Raw genomic sequence first — 16352 nt, 5'->3', positions numbered from 1 at the left:
CTTTAATGAGAATTTATTGTGTTTTTATATACTTAAATTTCTCTGCTTATAATACCTCTTTAATTTTTTGATTTGTTTATAATTTATGGACATCTGTAATTTATGGATTTTTAAAATTATTATTAAAAGGGAGACGATGTTTGTGGAGTCTTCTGATATGCATGCTAATCTTATTTAATGAGCTTTAATGAGACATATTTAGCATTCAACATTGCGACACTAAATAAATACAAGAAAATACTTAAAGAATACAGTTCTTTATCCACAGAAAACTGTCTGGACAATTTTCCACCAGACAGTTTTCCATCAGACAATCCACAGATTGTCTGATGAGATGCCTGGTAACTATATTCACTTCTCACCCAAAACCATGTTACTTTAAAGTTTCTAAAACCACATATGGAACTACACATCTAGAAGTTTCTGGGTTGTGCGAATTTTGCAATATTGGGTGTTGCCATTAAGTTCCTGTTCAATTCAGGACCTTTTGAAGCATTAATGTACACCTGCCACCCTCATTCTTGGGTGAGGGGGGAAGAAAACAAAAAACTAACAACAACAAAAGCCCAACCACAAAAAGACAAAAAACCCACAGTGAAACAAAGAAGAAGAAACTGAAGAAAGTAATAGTTGATATTCAGATATGTTAAAAAAATTTTAGACAATTCTCAGATTCCTTCAGGAAACCTGCCTTCTTTCCTCCTGCATCACTTGTCTTCAGGGGTGTGATTCTGATCTATCCCAACTTCAGTCATTTCTAGTAAAGTGAAGAACTGTCCAATCTGTTTATTTTTAGTATGTCTAATGATTTTAAGCTGTGTCCTTTCTGCTAAATTTTCCAAGAAGTTAAGATGTTGTTGCTTGCTCTGCTTGCTTGTTTTTCTGCATTATCCTTGAGATCAAAGTGAGATTAAGTATTTTTTAACAAACAGGTCTACTGTTGGATGAGATCTGTAACTAAAGTTCCCAAAGAACAGATCTGGACATTGATGAGAACTGAGAGGCAGACAGGGATCTGAAAAATATGACTGAGTATCAGAGGTAGGTCCCCTGCATCACAGAACATGTTAACAAAAAAAAAAAGTAGGTAGCATCTTAGGTCATCATGGACTTAGTGGAAGAGAAAAATAAGAGTTAGTGTAGCAAAATTTTTCACTCTAGCTCTTCCTTCAGAACATGACATATGAAGACTTGGCTTTGTGTGATCCTGATGTTAATCTGTATGCGTTTGGCACAGAACAAGAAAAGTATTTGCATCTTTTAGAAATTAAGTACTAACAGCACAAAGTGGAAAGATTTAGGCACAGTTCTGTGTACCTCTAGACAAGACGTATCCCTTTAAGGTCAAAAAGAGATTTAACCTAGGGAAAAACAGCCATGCTTTGGAATAATAACTCCCACTTGTACAACACCATGTTTCTTCCCTGACAGGGTGAAAACCGTTATGAACGTGGAATTTCATAAATATTTTTGTCACTGATAGCACATGGAGCCTTATATTTTGGACCGTTTAGTAAATTAAATCTAGTACTCTGAGTTCAAGTGGATTTTAGCATACATTTTTAGCTGGGAAAAAAAACACTAGAAAGCTGTACAGGTTATATGCTGAGAGTGCCTAGATGTTTCACCTAAATGTAAGTAGCTACACAGAATTTCGTTTTCCTTTTTTGCTTTCTTCCCCTCCCCCCCCAGTCGACAAAGTATAGTTTAAATGTCTGAAATTTGGATGGGATAACCAAGCATAGACTAGCTAGGTCTGTGCACATTACTTTTATTACTTTCATTATTTTTCCTGTAATTGAAGACTAATCAGCATGCCCTTTAGATGCTATTTTAGCTCACATACAACTTTATAAATATTTCAACTTAGATATAATTGGATAAATTGAACTTGTTTAATTAGTATTGCAATCAGCCAGCATGGCTTAGGAAGTCATATCACATTAAAAATACAGTGATAATGCATGTTAATAAGGAATAAGCACATTCTTTAAAAAAAAAAATCCACACTTTTACAAGCCATTTGTGTCTTATAAGGCTTTATAGCTTTGCCATTATTTTATTTTACTGTTGCCATTACTCAGAAATTTGAGTGTCAGCTGAAAATCAGTGATCTTTATTAGCTGACTTTGACCAATATAATCACCTATTTTTTAGCTGATCCTGTAGGACAGTTAAATGTTTTTGTTCACACTTTAAATTTTTCTTGGAATGTCTTCAAATTTGAAGCAGGAACTTGAAAATGTAAAGTTAGTTTTATCTGAACAATATTACTTTTTCTATCTCTCAAGGCATTTTCTCCAAATTGCAAAACTCTGAATGGAGCAATGAGGTACACCAAGGATCTCACATACATGCAAGCGTTGAGTGACTGTAGCTCGGGCCTGATAAATATGATGGAGAAGTTTGAAACAGGGAGCCTGATGAAGTGCTGAGATTTGGACTATACAGGCAAGAGCTCTGAATATAAGCCAGGATTTATGGACTTAAGTATATGCATGTATATGTCAGAAAAAGAATTTTTTTGTATTAAGCATGTTTACAAGAAGCTGTCAGTACATTTTCAAACTGCATCAAGTATTTAGATTTTTTTAATAAGTCAAGATCAGAAGGAGTAATATGGTTATATTTTTTGTATCTATTTTTACCTCTTTTGTTAGTAAATTTTTTAAAACTTTTATTTTGAAATTTATTGCTTTCAAGGAATATTGAAATAATAATTTGGATATGAGGTAATATATTATATTTTTTACACAAAAAAATATTAGAAGCATTATTAGTAATAATTTACTGGAAACAATGTGTTTCAAGTAGGGATATCACAGGGTTTTGTTGTTTTGCATTAATTAAGCTTCGTATTCTCATTTGATGGTATAAAGTATTAGTTAGCCTGTTTGCAAGAGGTATAGAGTAAGATGGTGAGCTACATATTTACCAAACTGAGTAGGTCTCTAAAAATTCAGATGGCTGATTTTAAAAACAGATAAGTACTTAGAAGGATTTGCGGAAGTTCCTAAGCATCACAGGTCGCTAAGAAAACCTTTAAGTAGGAAAGCATAGATAAGTAGGTGCCTAATTTAAATAATCCCAGTAGGCATCAATCAGCATGTTTCTATGACTTAATATGATTTCCAGGGTGTCCGAAAAAGATTGAATATCTAGTTGACCTGATTTCAGGCTTTTCCTTTTATGCCATTGCACTGCAGAGTGCTGAAGAAAACAGGCTGTAGAGCTATAAGAGGTGAACAGGAAGAAAACTCTGCATGCAGGTTTTCGTTCTGTCATGAAAATTGCTTTCTCTGGTTCACAGCTTTATAAACAATGTATCATCAATTCTCTTTCAACCACTAAAGATTTTCTTTGCACAGGATCTTGTTTCAGTAGACACATTTCCTTTTGTTCTCTGGTCAAAATGCTAGTTGCATGTCTTTATGGTTAATATTTTTTAAACAGTTGTTTTCATTTTAAATAGTAGTACTTGTTTGCTGAAAAGCTTTTTATCCGAACTCCTGTTGTTTAGGTAAGTAATACACATGCTTAGCAGGTTTCTTATGAGACAAAAGAGGCATCTGTAGATCTGGATGGCACTTCATAGATAGATTTGCACGTTAATTTTTCATTTCTAAAGCTACTTAGTTGAAAATGTGGTATCTTGGCATTGTGTATAGCTGAATTCAGCTTGAAATTCTTTACCTTCTTGTCTGCTTCTTCCATATTCTGTATCAGGTGATGGTCTGTGTTGAACTGGACCTGGAACATACCTGGTAAACACTCACTCTGCCCACCTCACCCCTATGTTTGGTGACAGAAATCACCACCCCAGTTAAAGACTGTAGTTTCTTTACAGATTTTCTTTAGGAAACTCAAATTTGAGGCCATAATTTCACATAACAATTTGCACCAAATACAGTAAAAGCAAATTTTGGGCAGCAGAATGTATGTAAGCTTTGCTAAATAGTAATAAAGTGTGAAAATGGGAAATGTGGTTAAGCAAAATAGCATGAAGTCAAAAGCACACAGTACTGAGTACCGGTAATCAGAGGTTATCTGTCCAGCTGTCAGAGACAGCAGGTTCTAACAACAGAGAGAAATCAGATCTGTATTGATGCATGAATGCAGACCTCATGGAAAAGATTTCTGCCCATGAGATATGTGATGATACTGAAAGAAATATATCTTCATGGTACTTCAGCAAAGAGCTCTTTTCTCAGTGATCCTGTTGATTGCAGCATACAGAAATCTTCTGACCATTAATTTTTAATAATCTAGAAAATAGACAGGAAAGGAAGAGCTGTGGGCATATTTTGGTAGGAACATGTCAGTTTAAAAGGATATTCCAAATTCTCTCAGTAATTCTATTTGTAGCATATGAACTGATAATTATCAGGGGAATCTGAATTTAATTATTCGTCTGTGTATTTTTTCTTAGAATTGGATAGCATGTCCTATTTAATTTTTAAATGCACAAAAACATGAGGGACTTCTACAGAGCTGTCATTGAGATAAGGTACAGTTAAAGGTGACAAATACCTTTCAGAAATGAGACACTTTACAGTTGCATAAGTATTAGTTATTAGTTGTCTAAAAAGTAATTTACTAAATGCTCAGTATTAAATGGGATGGTGTTCTAGAAACATTTTAAGTGTCAGCACCTCAGCAGATGAAAATTTCTAAAATACTTAAATTCACATTGAATTCACACTTTGTACAGTACTGCAGTTATGTTTATATTGTAGAAAAGGTGTATTGATGTATCTGGCCAAACTTCAGTCTCGCAACCTCAAAGGTTTGAAGCACATAATGGACACACTATGAATGAATACCCTGGCAGTTAATTTCTGCTGACTTGTATGCTGTACCAAATCTGCTTCCAGCTGCCCAGGATATATATATGTATACAGTGGTGGAAAAGAGGAATTGGAGGGGAGTATCTGCAGATTGTACCTCAAGGCACTAATGCATGAGCTGCTGTTCCTTACTTGCCAGAGAAATCACATGTGCTCTCATTACTAGCTTGAGTTAGATTGTTTAAAAGCTACTAGGTATTCCTGGCAAGACAGTCCTATTGTGGAAAAATGTTATCTTGCACTGAGATTGTAACATTCTCAAAAAGGAACAGAATTAAATCAGTGAGAAAAAGGAAATTGATAAAATGATAGGAAATGCTGAAGTCAGTGTTGCACAAGCACTTTGTCTTCCTGTTTGGGTAGACTTATAATGTGATCTTAATTCTGTTGCTGTTCCTTCTGCAGGGCTCTTCACTCACGTAACACAGAGAATGGACATACCTCCTTTTTATGTAATCATTAAATCATTTTCTCTGCACCATTCAGTAAAGTCTTATGTCTTTTATTATGTGGTAGCCTCACAGTTAAACTAAAATCCTCATCTACTTTAATATGTCTTCATTCCTTGTACATTTTTGAAGTCTGCGAGGAATAACTAATTTACAGCTGCCTCACACACAGTCCCTCTGTGTGATATGAGTGCCTTTCTACAGATAGAAGATGTTTCTGCAGATGGAAGCAGAAAAATTATTTGTGAGATTTGGATATCCAATTAAAAGATTTTTTTTCATGTTTCACATTGCATAACATTTATATATTCAATTAATTTTTGTTTTAGTTTATCTAAAATATTTAGCATGTTCCCAAATCATATCTCAGGTTTTCAAGAGCACATGTACCCTCAGTGCCAAACAGAATTTTGCTGAAGTAAATTATCCAAGATCCATAGACCAGCATAGGCATTACTTTCCTTTTCTTTTCATGCCATCTCCCTAGTTCATTTATTACACATCTTTAAATCTCTTCAGTAAATGACAAACATTAATGCAAGCAAGTCTCTTCACACTCGTTCATTCCTGGAGCAGGTCTGTCCTGTACTTCCCAACTGAATAAGCTTGATGCCATCTGATCCACCCATTTTCTCAAAGCAAGATAAACTACACAGGTGTCATTCCTGACAGATTTATCTAATCCTGGTTGTAACGACAATGAATAGGATTCAATAAACTTCTCCAAAAATTTATTTTAAGACATCACTACTTTTATTAGCAAGTCTGCCAAGTATCTAATCTGATACTTTTCTGCAGCAATTTAAGCCAATTATTTCTTGTAACATGGTATTCTTTTCAGGTATCTTTCAGATGTCTTTTACCTGTTTGACAGCTGTTATATGAATTATCTTTTGTTAAGACCCACTCCTTGAGCCTCTTTTTGGTGACTGTTTTCTAGGCCTCTCATTATTCCTGTTACTCCCTTTTTCAATTAATTCTTGTCTTGTTTGAAACCTTGTCACAGAGCTGTACAAGGTGCTCCGTTTTAAGTGCTGCCAGAGCTCTGTGAAATTACTCTACATGTTTTGTAGGTTATACTCATGTTTATATATCCTCGTATGATAATGTTTTAAAACACTGTTCAGTTGTTCTTAATGAACTACATTCTTATTTTTCCTTTAGAATGGATGTCTAGCCAGTTGCTCCAGGTTGTATTTAAAATATGATTATTTTGTCTACCTTAGAGTAGAACATAGCAGTTTTCTGTATTGAATTACATTATATTTTAGCCTGTTTCCATAATATGAGTATTTTTATTATGTTCCTATCTTCTGAAGTTACTCCTCATCCATGTTTAATAGAATATCTATTAGTTCATCTTCCAACCAATTAGAATTATAGAATCATAGAATAACCCGAGTTGGAAGGGACCCACAAGGAACATTTGAGTCCAACTCCAGGCCCTGCACAGAACAACACTAAGAATCACACCATGTTCCTCGGAGTGCTCTTGAAACACTTCTTGAATTCTGGCAGGTTTGATACTGTGACTGCTTCCCTGGGGAGCCTGTTCCAGTCCCCAGCCACACTCTGGGTGAAGAAAACATATTCCTAATATTCAACCTAAACTTCCCCTGAGACAGCTTCAGGGCATTCTCTTGGATCCTGTCACTGGTCACCAGAGGATGGAGATCAGTGCCTGGTCTTCTGTGTCCTTCGTGAAGAAGTTGTAACTGCAATGTCTCCCCTCAGTCTCCTCCAGGCTGAACAGACCAAGTGACCTCAGCCACTTCTCATACGACTTCCCCTCAAGGCCCTTCACCATCTTTCTGTTTCTCCTTTGGATACTTTCTAGTAGCTTCATATCAGTCATATATTTTGGTGCCCAAAACTGCACACAGTATTCAAGGTGAGGTCTCACCAGTGCAGAGCGGAGAAGGACGATCACCTTCTTTGACTGGCCGGCGATACTTGTGTGATGTCTCCCAGTATCTTTTACTATCGATGTATTTTTAAAAGCCCTTTTTACTGTCCCTGACAGTACTGGCTGTCATGGTTTGAGATAGCCCCAGAATCCAATCCCCTAGTCTAAGCCCCCTCCCACATCTCAACCTAGTGTGCGATGGGTTTTTCCAGACAAAACACACCAGACTCAGAATGGGGGAAAGGGAATATATTACAATGACTGTACAATAAATACCATATCACATTATACACACGATCACAATATCTCTACCATGACATATAGTATTTACAATGGACCAGATCTCTTCTCCCCTCCAAATAAAAGTCCAGGAGGGAAAGAAGGACAGATCCCTTCCAGTCTCTGAACAGCAGGAGCATCTTCCAAGGCAGCAGATTTAAGTATGGCAGTCAGGATTTTTGTTCTTACTTTGTGGAAATTCCAACCCCAAGCCCGAGCCTTCGGGGGATTTCCTTGTAGATCTTCACTCCTCTTGGGTTAGAACATTGAAGGAAGCTTTCAGTTCAGTCTTACCAAAGCTCTTCTGCTCTGTCTCAGCTCGCCAGGATGATAGAAGCAGCAGCAGCAGGTTTCTTCTTCTCATGCATGCAGCAGCTGTGGCTGGCTTTCTGCCAGCATCCACGAGGGAGGTATCCAAGCCTCTCTCTCGGCCCCATCGCCTCACAACCGAGGGGTCTTCCGTGGGCTTCGTCACCCCAGACAAGGTCGTTTCACCACGGTCATATCACAAGACACAGGGGGTCTTCGTGACGGTCTGGTATCTCCAGGAGATTCAAGCTCCCGCAGGGCCTCTGTGCCCTGTTCTCAGGCTGCCACCGTGGCAGCAGTGCGAGGGGGGAGCCAAGGTCAACTCCCCCCGCATTCCATCTGGCCGTCCCGGTCCAGCTCCGGGACATCTTTGAGCTTCTTAGCTCCTCTCTCTCTCCGGTGCTGCATGTCTAAAACTCTCTCCAAAATAGGAGTCCATCTCCCTCTTCTCTAAGAGGGGTCTCAAGGGAGTTTTGGGGTCTGGTATTCAGTCTTACCCCAAACTCTGTAGCTCTGCTGCTGACTCTCTCTCTCTCTCTCCTTCCAGGAGTCCTTTCTGCGATGCTGCATGTCTCTGTTGCTTCTCCGGTTCAGGTCTTATCTGTCCTGGCTCTGTGCCACTGTTTCTCTGGTCAGTGCTGGCCGCTGCTCTGCGCCCATGGAGAAAAACATCTCCCGGCATAACTACAGACACTTAGCCCAGTCTAACACTGTTCCAAGTCTCTGCAATCCCCCCAACCGGGGGCTGGGAGGGGGCCAGAGGCCCCGAGGGGCTCAGAGCCCCTTCCTCGTGGCTCTACAACATGGCCACCACTCCAACAACAACCAAAACTACCACTCATCTCTTCCGGTGAGCTTGTGATATGTTTACATTTTTGCAGGAGCGCCCATTGGGCAAAACTTCAAAACTTCCAGGGGTTACCACCCCTTGGGGTCTACCACTTTTCAGCCTCTGGGGGAAAAATCAAGGTCCAAACCACTACAACACTCCACCCCTCGCTCCTGCGAAAATGTCAACATATCACAACTCTTCACAGTGTGTTTTGTCTGGAAAAACCCATCTCACATTAGGTTTAGATGTGGGAGGGGGCTTAGACTAGGGGATTGGATTTTGGGGCTATCTCAAACCATGACACTGGCCAACTTCAACTCTGAGTGAGCTTTGGCCACATGTGTTCTCTCCCTGCAGTGACAAGCAGCATCTCTTTAGTCCTCCCATGTTACCCGACTTGCTTTCACTGGGCACTTTCTTTTTTTACCTTATCTCCAGAAGATCCCTGCTCGGCCAGGCCGGCCTTCTTCCTCGCCTGCTTGACTTCCGACATTTGGGAATTTCCTGCTCCTTTGCCTTTAGGAGGTGGTATTTAAAAAGTGAGCATCACTGGTGGACCCCAGCACCTTCAAAAGCATTTTCCTAGGGAAAGTTAAAAGACAGAATAGTTCCATGGTTGTGACTTAGCCTTGCTAAAGTCCACCAAGTGCAGTCTTCCATTTTGAGACACTGAGTGCTACTCTTGGAGGATCACTTGCAACTAGTTTGATATTCATATTACAATAGATGCACACAAATAACCATAATATGGCTTAATAGGTTGCAATGTAAAAGACTATGATGAGCCTTGGTAAAATCCAGCTACTTGCAATCTGTCCTTCAGAGTTTCTCAAAGGCTGTGAAATTGCTCAGCCAGTTCAAGTATGCAAGGCTGGAAATATAAAATTCAACTAATTTGAAAACTTCTAGACCATATAAGTATTCTCTAAATGTTATTTTTCACTCAACATAGAGATTTTACCTGTGTATAGGTGACACATATATATATGTGCTGACATATTACTCCTTTCTGTAGAGGTTTCCTGAATATTTACAGTCATCAAAAAGTTTTATATATATATATATAAATGTATGATTTTTACCTGGAACTTGGTTTACAAATACAAGGAAAGTCAGGATATTTGGAACTTAATGTAATAAATAAAGTGTATCCTGTCTTTGCATTCGTGCCAGTCAAATGCACACAAAACCAGTAGGGTTTTTTCCTTGTATTTTCATTTTTTCATTATTTTTCCATGGAAAAGTAGGTGGGGTTTTTCATCTTGAGAAAAAACTTTAGGCTCTTTATGCATACAATATACAGAGATCTATTTGGCAGCCTTTGACAGCTACTTTGGAATGGAAGGTGGAAGAGCTTAATGAAATATATTACTGTCGTTTAATCTTTGAAACTCTATAATAATACTTCTAAGAGCAGAGCTCATGTATATAAAAATAACATGCACTGTAGTAGTTGTACCAGAAAGATAACTGTTCTCATCTTTGCTGTTGTAACAGTAAAGAAAGCTACATGAGTCATGTCTAAAGATGACACATACTCTTTGAAGTTTTTCCCACAGATTTTAATTGCTCATCTCTAGTTCACTAAACATCTACTTTCTGCAAATGGTGAAGAATGCTGAGTCCATTTAAGACTGAACAGGTTTTCAAACAGGCAGAATATGAGTGAACAAATTGCATTTTTCTATGGGACACTTGACAGTACAGAAATGAGGAATTTTTCATCCTGAAATATATTGCCAAGAGACCCTGTGGTACATGTTTTTTGTCTGTATTGAATTGATTTATTTTCCTTAAGCGTTGTGCAAGGATATTGCTCTGAAGTTAAAAATACTTACTCTTCTGTCTTGAAACAAAAAGTGAAAATTCATACAGTAGAAGTGTCCTTAGAATCAAGCATACAAATGAGACATGGTGAAACTCCAGCATAGAAAACTAATATGCTAAGAGGAAAGGGGACTCAAGATCAGAAGATAAAAAGCTAGATTTATTCAAAAGTAAATTGGAATTTTTTCATGCATATAAGGGATTGTGAAAAAAATAGCACAAGCAGTTAGCAGTTTATAAAAGCAGTTTAAATAAGGAGTATTACGAAATCTAACAGATGAGTGTCCTGAAAATTTCATTACGTATTTTCCCCACATAGAAAAGTCACTGATAAAGCCAAATAAATAAACATTATTTTATTGCTATACATAATGTAATATTTCATGTATTTTTTTGCTATTTAAACTATTTAGGTATTTTCCCCACAAAACAAATTATTTCATCACTGTCTTTAACACTACCTCTCCTTTTTTACCACTACTTCTTGTATCCTCATTGTCTGTATGTCACAGATTTCTTTTTCTATGGAGTTTTTCAGGTATGTTGCTTGTTCTTCTACCAACCTGAGAGTAACATGGAAGAAAGTTTTTATTTAGCTGAGCTATCTTAGCAGTATCCCAGTGTACTATTTACTTGTGGAATGATGACAAGATGTTTGAACCAGAGTTATGTTCCTGGCGTCATTAGCTGCTGATATGAAATTGTCAGAACAGCCTGGATTCATTTCTGACTTCTGCAAGCACCATGATTTTCCTTTGTTTCTGGAAACAATGAATATATCTCTGCTGCCTGCTTGCCCATAAAATGAGTTCATTGAGTGTAAAATTTTATCATACTTGTGAATGGGAGTACTGATTTGGAAGTGTTGTGTGCTGACCCTGCAATCAGTATTTCAGGTATCTGTGCCTGTGGCAGGTGTTGGGCATTAAGTTTTTTTTAACATTTAAAAAGATAACGTTATTTGCAAATGGGACTGAGTAGACAACTTAAAAGGAAAACAAATCTGAAGGACTAAACTCACAACTCATTATGTTAGCTGGAGCAGCTATGAACTGTTTACTAGTCTCTTCAGCTACATTCGAGTGAATCAAAGTAGAAGCACTGGAGCCTGTAACAATAATCTCTCAAAAGATTAAGTCAGAAATTAAAAAATTATCCCTTTTTTGGCACTCTTGATACTCTGCTTCTCAGTAAAACAAATCTGGAATGGGTTTATATGTCAAGTTTTAAGTAGTAGTCTCACTAAGTGGAGTAATAAAAACTTATAGCACAGCTATCTGTAGGTATGACTCCTTAAACTACTTAAGATTGAACAATAAAAATTCTCAGATCTTAAAATGAAAAGATACCTCTTTTTAACAGAAGCATGTATTAAATTTGGGCTGTAATCCCTTCCACAAACTCCAAATATTGTTTTGAATATTAAAATGTGAATTAGGTACTGTTTGGAAAGAGGACTAGTGGGCATCGTAGCTAATGCAAGCACTCTCCTGTACGGCCAGGATAATTGTGCAGAGATACAAAATCATCATAGGCAGGTGTTTGCTTTGCTGCCATTTTCTGTTCCTTTAGGAGATGTTATGGCTATATAGCTTTCAAATGGAGCAGTTCTGTTTGGTTTTTTTTCTTGTTGTTGTTTTTTGTTGGGGGGCTTTTTTGCTTGTTTGGTTTGATTTTGGGGGTTTTTTTGGGGGGGAGATTCTTTGGGTTTTGGTTTTTTTTTTTAATTACAAGGGTTTTCTGTGTCGTTTTACTTTAACGGTGCCTTTTTGGTAAAAAGTAAAGTATACTTCAGTTATTCAGATAATAATGATTTTATGGAAATACACAAAATGTGTATCCTTTTCTGTCTTCTTTTTGGTACTGGCGATACAAAAAGGTATTATATCAATACAGTGATGCAGCTCAGCTTATGCTAGGTAGAGAACTGCATGTGCGTGTGGTAGGGCTGAAAGTCTGACTGCATGAAAGGTTGATGAAGTTCTGTAAATTCCCAGCACTTATATCTGCAAACTAGTGGAAACCTCAAGTGCAGCCTGTCAGGAAGCTTCTTGATTCTTACATGGCTAGAGTGCTCCCACCCCTTACATATTTTTAGGAGAGAGAGAAACTTTGATTCCATGGTTTGCTGGAAAACCTGATAATTTTATAATGGAATTGCATTAAACTGAAGTTAGATAACCCTAACGAAAGATGAGTCAGAGAATAAAAGATACAAACTCTGGTGAGACTGTTCTTCTGAAGTGTTGTGATGCATAGAAAACACTTTTTACTTGTTACTTGAACTGGTTTTCTGACTCATATATTTCTATGTCATTTACCTGACTAATGAGACATCTTCCATCTTTTGTTCAAGGATGAAGTTTTCTCTGCAACCATCTCTCTTTTTCTTTTTTAAAAAGCTTTTTGTACATGCTTTTCCCCCTCACTTTGTTTTTGGGTTTGTGTTTTTCCTGATAATACATTGGCAAAATACCAGGGAAAGATCTCTATGTAAGGAACTGTTCTTTTGGAATAAAAGTTCAGCTTTTCAGAAAGAATGACAATGTACAATGATGTTAGTTTCTCTGTATGTGGTTTTTAGCTACATTATATTTGTGTGCTTGATACAACAATTCCATTTCTTGGTTAGATGTGGTTAATTTTTATATGGTTTCTGGATTGCAGCTCTAAGTATATAGATCAGAAGCACTGAAACTAATCTGTTTCCATACTGGAAAAGACAGTCACTATGCAGAATTACATCAGATGCAGCTTTCCATTTTATTCATTAATGCTTTTTACTAGAATACTGTCATCTTAAAAGACAGAAATTAAGTGATAAATTCTTTAACAATTCAGTGTTAATTGCTTCCTATCAATAATTAATATTGTTGCTGTGTTTATTTGCTCGTATAATACAATTAAAACCAATGCACTCTACTTCCATTTAACATGGATATTAAAATCAGTCTCACACCACACATGCATTCATGCTTGAATCAAGTCTGAAACTGTAGCCAGGTTAGGGACTAAAACCTTTGTACCTTTATTTAATCTAATTTTTGGTACGAAGGTAGCATATACTGCAGAAAACTTTTCCTAGCACCTGTGTCTGCAAAGATTTAAGCACAATGAAAAATTGCTTCAAAATTCTTAGTTATAATTTTCTGTTATATGTTTCTATTAATGATAGTCATTCTCTCTCCTTACAGTGCAAATTAGAGTATCAAGCCTGTGTCTCAGGAAAACAAATCTCAGTGAAATGTGAAGGACGTTGCCCTTGCCCTTCTGAAAAGTCCACAAATGGAGCCAGAAGTGATAGGAGAGGTGAGTGATGGTAATTTGTGTAATATTTTTAACAGCTGATTTCTAGAAGGAGGTAAGATTTTGCTCGCAGAAGATTACAGTTACCAGAAACAGTGATTATTCTTGAATAAAACCAGCTTTATTTTGTTCAAGGTTTTCTTTGCCAAGAGTTTTGAAATTGTACCTGTAGTAAAATATCACGGTGTTATCAAATGAACTGTTGTAGTATGGCTTACGGCTGTTCTTATTTTGTTCTTTTATACTCCTTGAGGTGCTTGTGGCTGTATTTAAGACAAAAATTCATTCCTTGCTTCTTCATGTTTTCAGTTGAATATTCAAGAAAACTAAGTGTGATAGAAAAAAATGGAAATTTTTAAAGTTCTTGTTACTGGTCATAGGAGCAAGTAGTTCCACTATGGAACTATTAGTAAAGGCTTCATTATATAAATGAGTCAGTTTGACAAGTGCTTGATAGGAATAAATCAGCTTCCTTTTGGACCACGCATGAGAATAGGCTGCTAGAAAATGAAGTTGCTTTGTCCTCCTCCTTAGCCATTGGTGCAGCTGAAACAAACTGGTGGGAAAAAAGTGGTGGCTAAGCATATTTTTATTTCAGTGGCTCCCAGGTGATTTTGGAAGATTGTTGTTAAACAAAGCGTGATACCATCTTCGGTGCTTCTGAATAAAGAGCTGTCATAGCATGAGGTTTTAGGGCACCATGGACATGAATTTGCCAAGAGAAGCATGACTGGAGATCTGCATTTGTTTCTTTCTTTAGACTGATCTCTGTTAAATGCAATTTTTTGTTCTTTCTGTATAGTAACACTTCTGATGAGTAACCTAAAATCTTTATGCACAAATATAATTGAAAATACAGCAGAATTAGTTTTTTAAGATTGTTTTTTTTTCCTGTAGCAACCTTATATGATAAAAGAAACCAACATTACATTTCTGCATTATGTTAACATTGGTATTTCACTATAGTTTCTTGCACAATACATTTGGAAGAGCGCATCAATCTTACTGTTTCCATTATAAACTGTAGCTACTGCCAAAACTATTTTTTTCCTAGTTTAAAAAATAAATTAATGTTCTTTTAACAGTGAATAGAGATGACCACTATAAACATTAAGTTGTATGCAGGCATACAAATCAATTAAAAAACTGCTCTGAAACACTCATTTAGGTCATTTTTTTGGTCTTCAGCAATATAATTGATTGTGTAATTAAATATTAATTGAATATATGTCATTAAATACTTCCTGTGCTGTAACTCCTCTGCAAAATTATAGTGTTTTGATGTTTTTAAGGCATTAATTTACAGTTTCAAGTAGCACCTTTAAATAAGTAGATAAATCTGTCATTTGCTCGCATTGTCAGACGGAATGAAAAGCACTGGAAGACACAGCACTGTATGGTTAATGTGGCCCCTTTAATAAGGTATATAATGTAACCCCAATGTGGTTGCAGTATTCACTAGCAATAATTTCTGCATCTCCAGGATGAATATGGGAATAATTCCTCAACAGTGGGCTTTAAGTGAAATTAAGATAATGAGTTGAAAAGAATCTCTCCGTGAATAGCAGGCCTATGATTCTCCAGTGTTAGTCTTTGAATATGGTATCATTGTCCTCAGTTTTTACCAAAACAGGATTAGTGTTTTCTCTGCTGGAAGTTTTTTCAGCTGATGCAGTTATTTTTGTCCTTGGTGTGTCCGTTCAAGCACATTCTGTTTTTTGTACTCCTGTACTAAAACACTGAAAAAAATCTAGAGACAATTTTTTTTTGCTTCAAAAAAATGGAATTGTTTTTAATTAGGATTGAACTCTTCTTGAAGATTTATGCTGCCAAGGGATCAAGATTGCTTGTGCCTAGTTATGTAAAAGAGAAGGAAAAAGGTTCCCATGTGTATGGGAATTAACACTAATCCCATTTTGACAGAATGTCAAGGCAAGCAAAATACAGGGCTTTTCCAAATGCTACATTTTATTGCAACACTGAAATTTGAATATCATTTTTTTACAAGGCCAAAGGCCAGGAGACTTGAGAAATACAAAAGTGAGCTGAGTATCATTACTGAAATTTCAGCCATTTTCGTGACAATACAAAATTTCTTAAAACAGCAGTTCTTATACAGAAGTTATAAGAATACAAGTTTTGTCTTTAAGTAGAACTCCATAAAGCGTTCTAACAGTTGGACTCTGTGATCTTGGAGATAATTTCCAACCTAAATTATTCTGTTTCCGTGATTCTAAGCTGTATACACATGTCAGTTGCTTACAAAATTGACAAAGCCAAACAGACAAAGTAAGATTATTATTCCTGTTTCAGGGATAACTGAAGTAAGGGTTTCCTAATATACATCCCTTATCTAAGGCAATTGTTCATCTTTTCAGATTAAAAAATTTACTGACTTTTTTGGTGTATCAGGAGAGCAAAGCATGTCTATGAACTTTTCCAGATAAGTCTTGATGTGGAATCCCATACTCCTTTGGGAAGCAAAATTAAACCAGTACTCAGAAAACCAGACTTTCCTTATAAAATGTATGTGAACCTAATCATAAAATCATAGGATGCTCCTAGTTGTAAGTGAATTCTAAAGTTTATCTAATCCA

The 16352-nt window shown here is 36.7% G+C and overlaps 1 protein-coding gene across 4 annotated transcripts in view; it reads left to right on the top strand.

Annotated features, from left to right (window-relative positions):
* The window catches only part of SPOCK3 (sparc/osteonectin, cwcv and kazal-like domains proteoglycan (testican) 3), a 171926-nt gene that overhangs the window by 112061 nt on the left and 43513 nt on the right, over positions 1 to 16352 (top strand). For all 4 annotated transcript variants that reach the window (XM_017805989.1, XM_017805988.1, XM_017805990.1 and 1 more), the window contains one exon: positions 13644 to 13758. In XM_017805989.1, coding sequence (XP_017661478.1) covers positions 13644 to 13758 — 115 coding nt within the window. The remainder of the gene's footprint in view (positions 1 to 13643; positions 13759 to 16352) is intronic.

The sequence above is a fragment of the Lepidothrix coronata genome, unplaced genomic scaffold, assembly GCF_001604755.1.
Source record: "Lepidothrix coronata isolate B3197 unplaced genomic scaffold, Lepidothrix_coronata-1.0 Scaffold13, whole genome shotgun sequence".
NCBI lineage: Eukaryota > Metazoa > Chordata > Aves > Passeriformes > Pipridae > Lepidothrix > Lepidothrix coronata.
This window is presented reverse-complemented; position numbering and strand designations above follow the sequence as displayed.